The 8,603-nt window shown below is 57.1% G+C and overlaps 1 protein-coding gene across 4 annotated transcripts in view; it reads left to right on the forward strand.

Annotated features, from left to right (window-relative positions):
• Window positions 1–1,741, forward strand: part of RAB3IL1 (RAB3A interacting protein like 1) — a 40,707-nt gene extending 38,966 nt beyond the window's left edge. For all 4 annotated transcript variants that reach the window (XM_060158973.1, XM_060158975.1, XM_060158974.1 and 1 more), the window contains exons 10-11: window positions 281–347; window positions 1,175–1,741. In XM_060158973.1, coding sequence (XP_060014956.1) covers window positions 281–347; window positions 1,175–1,207 — 100 coding nt within the window. In that variant the 3' untranslated portion in view covers window positions 1,208–1,741. The remainder of the gene's footprint in view (window positions 1–280; window positions 348–1,174) is intronic.
• Window positions 1,742–8,603: the final 6,862 nt, after the last annotated feature.

Consider the following 8,603-nt stretch of genomic DNA (forward strand, 5'->3'; position numbering starts at 1 on the left):
CGGGGTCGTTCTCGGAGCCTCAGCGCTCCCCACGTGTAGACTGGGAATGATAGGCACGTCCGGCGCACCGGGTACGCGTACTTGATTACGCTTAGTGGTCGCTATCGTTTTTATGAGGAGTATTGCTACCGTTGACTGTAACGTTAGAGCCCAGAATTATCTGAGTCTCACAGGACGTGGGTCTTCCCGCTCTGGTCTGCGATCTACCCTGGCTTTTTTTTTGGGGGGAGGGGGCAAGTGTGAGGGCCGGGGGGTCACACCCTGCCCCCTCTGCCCACAGATCACGGCCGTGTGCAACTTCTTCACCTACATCCGCTACATCCAGCAAGGCCTGGTGCGGCAGGACGGTGAGCGCCCCCTGGTGGCCGCTGGGGGTGGCGCCCGGGAGGGGAAGGGCGGGGCGGGGCGGGGCGGGGCGGCCGGGCCAACCCCAGGGCTTTGCTGCACCCCGTCGGAGGAGGACTCTGCGAGAGAGAAGGTCGTAGATTAGCAAAGCGATCCGGAAGCTCCTGTTGCTGAGCCCTGTGGAGAGAGGAAGAGCGGAAGGAGCCTCCTGGGCTCTGCCTTACCGGGAAAACCAGCCTGGTGCCCCCACATACCTGGATCCAGCTGCTTTTTCCCGTTCAGAAACCTCTCCAGTCCCCCGGGCCTGTAGTGACGGCATTCCTGTTACTGGCCTGGCCTACACGATGGGGCCTCCCCTGTGAATCTCCTCCCCTCTCCCGCCGCGTGGACCTCCAAGTGGTGGCTGGACACGGCTCGCCCACCTCCCCCTGTAGACACTCCCCGCCCTTGCCCAACAGGTCCTCTGTCCATCCGTTGTCCCCCTGCCCCCATTCTGCCAGGCCAGGGACGGGCCCTGTGCAGGGTCGCTGGAGAGCCCCGGGAGCAGGGGTTGGAGAGCATTTGCAGTCTGTCCAAGTGTGTGGCAGTGTGTACATGCGTGTGCGTGTCAGGCTGTGGAGGTGACCGTCACCTCCATGCCTCCCGGGCTGCAAGCCCCCAGAGTGGAACCTCAAAGAGGTCCGGCTACTCACTGAGATCTGTCCTCAGGGACTGGGGAGTCCTAGGGTGCCCACCAGCTGCCCTGCCCAAAGCCGGGGGAGAGGCCAGGCCATCTGCCTGAGGCGACCCTGAGTGGGCACTGAGCTGTCCACCCTCTGTCTGCCTGCAGCGGAGCCCATGTTCTGGGAGATCACAAGGCTGAGGAAGGAGATGTCGCTGGCCAAGCTTGGCTTCTTCCCCCAGGAGGCCTAGGTCATGGCTCAGGCCTGGAGGGGGGCTCTGAGCTGGAGCCAACACCTGCCCCAGGAGAGACAGACAGACAGACGGGGTCCTAGAGCCAGCCCTGAGCCAGAAGCTGACCAGAGGGACAAATGGCCAGGCCGTGGAGGCAGCACTGAGCCGGCAGCAAATGTCCCTCCCAGGACAGGACCTCAGGAGGTGACCTCTCCCCCCTCGTAGTACTACAGCCACCAGGAGACTTTCGAGAAAGCACCAAAGACCAAGGAGCTGGGAGCCGTACAAAGGGGCTCAGCCCTTGGGAGGGCACCCCTGGGACAGCCAGCACCCCCTCCCCAGTCCTAGGAGCTGCTGCCTGCAGGTGCCTCACTGGCGAGATCTCCAGGGTATCTCCGCACCCTCCCCTTTCCTAAGCCCTGGGCACCAGCACCCCCTTGTGGCCATCCCTCACCTCGTTCCCAGGTGGGCCTGCTGTGCCCAAGGGCCAGAGAGCTAGGAGGAGCGGACGGGGGCGGACGGGGGCCTTGCTGGCTGTCTTCCACTCCATCCTGTATCTGCCTGACAATGACCCCAAAACATCCTTAAGATGTATCAGGGGCCCTCCTCCCGCCCGCCCGCTCGACCTTCCTCCTTCCCGCCAGCTGAGCCCAATGCTGCAAGGAGCCTTCGCCCCCACCACTGCTGGGAGGATCGGGGCACTTTCCTCCCAAAGTAAAACACAGACAGGCCTCAGGATGCCCGGGCCTGTTTTCAGCTGTGGATGGCCGTTGCGACGACGGAGGCTGAGATCGCCCAGCCCGGTACACAGGACTGGGGTGGGGCAGGCAGGACCCGGGCCCCTCCTCCCCCCTCGCAGCCTACTCAGTACCGGGGTCCAACCTGGACACATCCCTCACCACGTCCGATTTCCTCCTCTGAATGGAATGTAACGCGATCTCTATTTAATAAAGGACGGCTTTGTTGGTAGAGGCCAGGCAGCCACGCGCCTTCACTCCTGCGCCCTGGGGCTTGGGCCAAGGCTTGGGCATCTGAAGGAATGAAACAAAATCCTTTCCTTGCCCGCCCTCGTGCTTGGGATTAAACCCAAATCCTGAAGGGATTGCTGGAGGGAGCACCAACCGAGTCCTCCCCAATGTTCCTGGGGCAGTAGGTTATTGGGGGATGAGCCCAGCTCCCTCTCCCGAGAAGTGGTTTGCTGTCAGGAGAACGGGGGCTCTGTCGCTGCCTCACAGGGGATCTTGGGCAGATCCCCTTGCCATCTCCCTGCCAAGTGTCACGGAAGCCTGGAGCTCAGAGTCAGAGTATCAAGGCTGCCTGGTGCGTGCAGGGCAAGGCAGGATTGATTGGTGATGTCTGCCAGCAGCACAGCAAGGCCTGTGGTAGCTGTGGTTTTCCCCGCCCTGGTCAAGGGACAGTAGTCAGAGGTGGAAGAAGGTGGAGTCGCCCGGTCCTCTGAGAACCCAGGGTAGGCCTTGGGAGGTGCCTTGTGGGGCCTGATCCCCTCCCCACAAGTAGGGATGTGGGCCCAGGCCAGTTGGTGTCCTTCCTTGTGGGGGTGGGGCGTAGCAGCTTCTGGGTCAGTATTTACTGGGGCTGGTGATCCCTCGAGGGGACTTCTCTGTTGGCCTGAGACCTTGGGGCCACTCAGCTGGTAGGTCGAGGCCCCCCACCCTATCACTCTCTCCAGCCAGTAGCCTTTTCCCTCTCGCTCTCCCGCCTCCAAGACTCTCCCTCTCTTCCCAGCCCTCCCCCCTACTCCGCTTGTGATTTGAATCCCTTCTGTCTCCCCAGCCCCCTCGGATGTTCACTGGTTAGGCCTCCTGTCACAGATGTTCATTCATTCACTCAACAAACGCTGGGCAACTCATATGCCAGACACTTTTCCTGGTGCAGGGGGTACCTCGCTTGAGCTGAGACGCTCACGGGGAGACTGGCAATAAAAACAATGCACGGGTGACATCCACGGTGTCAGATGGAGGAAGGAAAACAAGGAAGGCGATGGAGGATGTCAGGGAAGGGTGTATCCTGCCGCATTATATGTGGTCACCTATGTCCTCTCCTGCATACCAGTCTCTTTCTGTCCTGGGTCAACCCTGGGTCAGCCAGGGGACAAGGGAGGATGAAGGTCTGGGCCCTGGAGCTGCCCGTTCCTGCCCTGAGCTTCTGTGCTCCCGGTCCAGCCACACCCAGCGCCAAGGAGACACCAGGCAACAGTTCAGGCAACCTGGCAGAGAATCCCCACGGCCAGATGTGCTCAGCCTGAGCCTGCCAGGTGAGCAAACAGTAGCTGAGATGCCTGGGGGGTGCCTGTGACCCTTACACTCTGGCGTCAGTGTGTCCCAACAATATATAATAGCTGAGCACTTACTGTGTCCCGGGGCTCGTTCCACACCCTTTACGTGAACGCATTCACTTAATCCTCAGGACAACCCTAGGAGGTCCTGTTTTCCTCATTTTGCAGATGAACCGACTGAGGCACCACGAGGTCATACAGGAAATGGTGGCCCCAGACTAGGAATAGATGAGCCCAGCTCCAGAGCCCACGGTGTGAGCCAGCTTCCTAGACGCTGTATACTCACCACCTGCCGCGTCCCGGAGGCTGCGTTAGGTCCTTCTCTGTTTTTCAGGGATGTAGAAACAGGCTCAGGCAGTGGCGGAGCAGAATTTGAATCTAGGTTTGTTTCTCACCTTTACCCGGTGAGGGGTGCCCTCACCCCTGCTCTGCAGGCTTCTGGGGGTGGGTATGGGGGGAGCTCAGGGCTTTGGCTTTTGGAGTTGGGGGGCGGGGAAGGTTAGCTCACATCAGCCACACAGGAGTTGTTCCTCTTAAGGGAATTTTCTAGATAACCCACTCAGGTCTCTCTAAGTAGTGCCGCACAGGTGGCCACCTCTTACAAGCCAGCACCAACCACAGTCTCCAAGCCTGAGCTCAGCCCCACCCTGGCCTCACACGTTGCGCTGCTGTGTCACATCTTACCATCTGCCAAGCCTGTACTGATTTGGTCCTGCCAGGGTTGTGTACCCGGGCAAGTCACTCCTCTCTGGGCTTCAGTTTTCTCATGTTTGACTTGGGAATATCAGACTAAATGACCTTTGCAGCCCCACTCTTTCCCTTTTTTTTTTTTTCCATTTATTTTATTGTGGTGAAAACCCACACAGTTGACCATCTTAGCAATTTTTCATCGTATAGTTCAGTAATGTTAAGTATATTTGCATTGTTGTGAAACAGATCTCCAGCACTATTTTATTTATTTTTTTTTTAGCGGTACGCGGGCCTCTCACTGTTGTGGCCTCTCCCGTTGTGGAGCACAGGCTCCTGACGCGCAGGCTCGGCGGCCATGGCTCACGGGCCCAGCCACTCCGCGGCATGTGGGATCTTCCCAGACCGGGCACGAACCCACGTCCCCTGCATCGGCAGGCGGACTCTCAACCACTGCGCCACCAGCACTATTTTATCTTGCAAATCTGAAACTGTGTACCCATTAAACAAATCCCCTCCCCCATCCCTGGCCACCACCATTCTATAACTACTTTAGAGATTTTATATAAGTGAAGTCATGCAGTATTTGTCTTTTTATGACTGGCTTCTTTTATTTAGCATAATGTCCTCAAGGTTCATCTGTTTTGTAGCCTGAGACAGGATTTCCTTCCTTTTTAACGCTGAATAATATTCCATTGTATTCATAGACCACGTTTTGTTTATCCACCCTCTGTTGATGGACATTTGGGTTGCTTCTACCTCTTGGCTATTGTGAATAATGCTGCTATGAACGTGGAAGTACAGACATCTGTTTGAGACACTGCTTTCACTTCTTTTGGATATTTAGAGGTGGGATTCCTGGATGATATAGTAGCTCTTTTAAAAAAAAAATTATTTATTTGTGGCTGCATTGGGTCTTGCTCTACGCGGGCTTTTCTCTAGTTGCGGTGAGCGGCGGCTACTCTTCGTTGCGGTGTGCGGGCTTCTCATTGCGGTGGCTTCTCTTGTTGTGGAGCACGGGCTCTAGGCGCGCGGGCTTCAGTAGTTGTGGCATGTGGGCTCGGTAGTTGTGGCTCACGGGCTCTAGAGCGCAGGCTTAGTAGTTGTGGTGCACAGGCTTAGTTGCTCCGTGGCATATGGGATCTTCCCCGACCAGGGCTCGAACCCGTGTCCCCTGCATTGGCAGGCGGATTCTTAACCACTGCACCACCAAGGAAGTCCCACATGTATCTTTTTAAATTATAGTTTTGTCTGGATATATGCCCAGGAGTGGGATTGCTGGATCATATGGTAATTCTATTTTTAGTTTTCTGAGGAATCTCCATACTGTTTTCCACAGTGGCTGCACCAACTTAAATTCCCACCAACAGTGTAGGGGTGTTCCCTTTTCTCCACACCCTCTCCAGCGTTTGTTATTTGTAGACTTTTTTTTTTTGTAGACTTTTTAATGATGGCCATTCTGACTGGTGTGAGGTGGTACCTCATTGTAGTTTTTTGCTTTGTTTTGTTTTTTAAATTAATTAACTTATTTTTGGCTGTGTTGGGTCTTTGTTGCTGCGCGCGGGCTTTTTCTAGTTGCGGCGAGTGGGAGGCTACTCTTCTTGCGGTGCACAGATTTCTCATTGCGGTGGCTTTTCTTGTTGTGCAGCACGGGCTCTAGGCGCACGGGCCTCAGTAGTTGCGGCATGTGGGCTCAGTAGTTGTGGCTTGGGGGCTCTAGAGCACAGGCTCAGTAGTTGTGGTGCACGGGCTTAGTTGCTCCATGGCATGTGGGATCCTCCCAGACCAGGGCTCGAACCAGTGTCCCCTGCATTGACAGGCGGATTCTTAACCACTGCGCCACCGGGGAAGCCCCCTTCATTGTAGTTTTGATTTGCATTTCTCTGAGATTAGTGATGTTGAGCATCTTTTCACATGCCAATTGGCCATTTGTACACAGCCTCTTTTTTTTTTACTACGGGGTATTCTAAGGAGCTCTGCTCTTCCATCACAGTGATGCCTCCAGGGAGAGTCTTTCATGGCTGCTAGGGCTCTTGAATAATGAATAATAACTCTTCACTGAGTAGTTGTGTCTAGGGCCTAATAACCAAGCTCGAAAAGTGGTGAGCTTTAACTCAAAGCCAAATCGCAAAGCTCTGACTTGGGTCCCCTTTGCGTGTCTGCTGGAGAACAAACGCCTGGGCTTTGCGACTGCTCTTTTTGGTAGGCGCAGAGTTTTTCGGGAATTTGCCCGACTGGGCCACCGTCGCCCCTACGCGGCCTACACAAACATCATTTGACCCCAGGACAGTGGCTGGTGGCACGGTAGGGGTGTGGAGACTTCAGTGTGTCCAAGAGGCTGTGTAGCAGCTCGTGGAGAAGCCCAGCAGGGGCTGGGACAGGGGCTCTCTTCAAACCTCATGTGCCCCCCCCAAAAAATGCTCCAGCTGGCCAGACCCTCCCTTGCCTTTTGTATACTTCCCCCTTCCCCTGCCTAAACCCTGACAGTGGCCCCTTGGCAGCTCAGGAATGTCAAGTAGTCCCTCTCTCTTTCCAAGTAGCCTGAGGGGCCTCGCTGCCCTGATGGGGGTTTGGAGACAATGGAATCCCTAGTTTCCCCAGGGCCCCTGACTCCAGGAAAGTTGCCAGCTCCACTGGTTTGAAGCCCAGAGAGGCTATGGAAGTCCCTAAGGCCTGCAGAGAAATGTGGGAAGCTGCTGGTTGGGCTCTGGGGAGGAGACGTAGTTCCGGCTTTTAGCCACTCAACTCCAGGTGGCAGGAGGGTTCAGCCATCTCTCTCCCCCTGTTGGGATGAAGTAGCTGGAGGCAATGGCCTGGCCCTGAGCCCTGTCCTTGCTTTACCTCCAAGGGGATCCTATGAGGGGCTTCATCTGCCTCGTCTCTCTGGGGGCAGCTGGGGCAAGTGAAGGTTCTAACCCACTTAATTCCCCGCTACCTCACATGAGCTGACACCAGGCTCGGGCCCAGGGAACGGGTCAGGTGTCAGCAACTGACCACTGATGGCTGCTGAAGACAGGGTGAGGGCCACGCCTCCTCCATCCTTGTGCCCATGTGTGAACGTGGTGGGGGCAGGGGCATCTGCCGTCACCTCCAGCCTTAGCTGCCAACCAACCACATTCCTCTATCCCCACACATGCTCAGGGAGGGGGCTCGAGGATGCCTGAGTGGAGAGGGCTCAGGCCGCCTATGGCTGTGCTGGCGACAAGGCCTTACTGGTTGTCCTGGCAACCGAATGCAGGTGCTCCTGGTACCAAGGAGAACCCACACGACCCCTCAAGCCCTTCTTTGGGTCCTGCCCAACCTGTCCCACAAATGTTAGTGACAATGATTTCCTACAAAGTGTGAAACGAAAATAAAATTTTAGCACATCAGAGAACTGTACTTAGGGTTCTCAAAGTGTGTTCCCCCAACCAGGACATCCGCATCACCACATCAGCATCACCTGGGAACTTGTTAAAACACGATTCTCTGCCCCCAAAGCAGACCTGCTGAGTCCCACTCCGGGGATGAGCCCAGCAGTCAGTGTCTTGACAGGCCCTCTGATGATTCTGACGTGCACTCAAGTTTGACACTTCCTGCCCTGTAGCATAACCTTAGCCTGATTTCATTCGGTGTTAGGTGTGAATTCTTAACTTTTAGGAACACGTACCTTTGTCTCAAAAAAAACTACAGACCGTAGGGGAGCAACCTACGCTCTCAGAAGGAATTTAAGTAAAAAGTAGGCAAGGGTACCGTACCGAGCAAGCCAGCCAGTAGAGCAACCACATCCGGTGAATGACAGCACCCCACTCCCCACTCTGGCGCCCCTGCTCCCCTTCTGCCCCAATGGCCATCCCAAGGCATCACCGACCCTGCAGCTCCAAAGGCAGGAAGCCCACCGACTTCCATAGATGGGCGGGGACGGGGGGAGGGCGGTCAGGCCAGTAACCTCAGCCCCGATAGAGGGGCCTCGCTGAGCCGATTCTGGGGACCCATGGTTTGAGAGCTGTTTATGGTCACCCCTAGGTAGTGTCCCCACCTCTGAGCGCTCAGGGTTTAACGTTCTAGGAGGCGCGGCGGGAAGCCCATTCTTCGCAGACTCTTGTTCTGGGCCCCACTGGGCGCGGACCGGACCCCCGAGGGCGCGGCGGACGCCGGCTGTGGGCTTTCCGTCCCTCCGGCCCCGCCCCGCCCCCGCACTGCCGAGCGCAAAGCCCGGCTGCGGACGGTGCCCCCCGCAGGCCAGGGTGTTGTGGCCGCGGAGCCTCGCGGGCGGGGCGCGCCAGCCTCGACACGGCCCTCCCCGCCAGCCCCGCCAGAGCGCGGCGCAGCCAATGGGGGCCCAGGCGCTGCGCCGGGATTGGGGCGGGTACGGGGCGGCGGCAGGGGCCGGGGTGCGGGG

Source organism: Lagenorhynchus albirostris, chromosome 9 (genome assembly GCF_949774975.1).
Source record: "Lagenorhynchus albirostris chromosome 9, mLagAlb1.1, whole genome shotgun sequence".
Lineage (NCBI taxonomy): Eukaryota > Metazoa > Chordata > Mammalia > Artiodactyla > Delphinidae > Lagenorhynchus > Lagenorhynchus albirostris.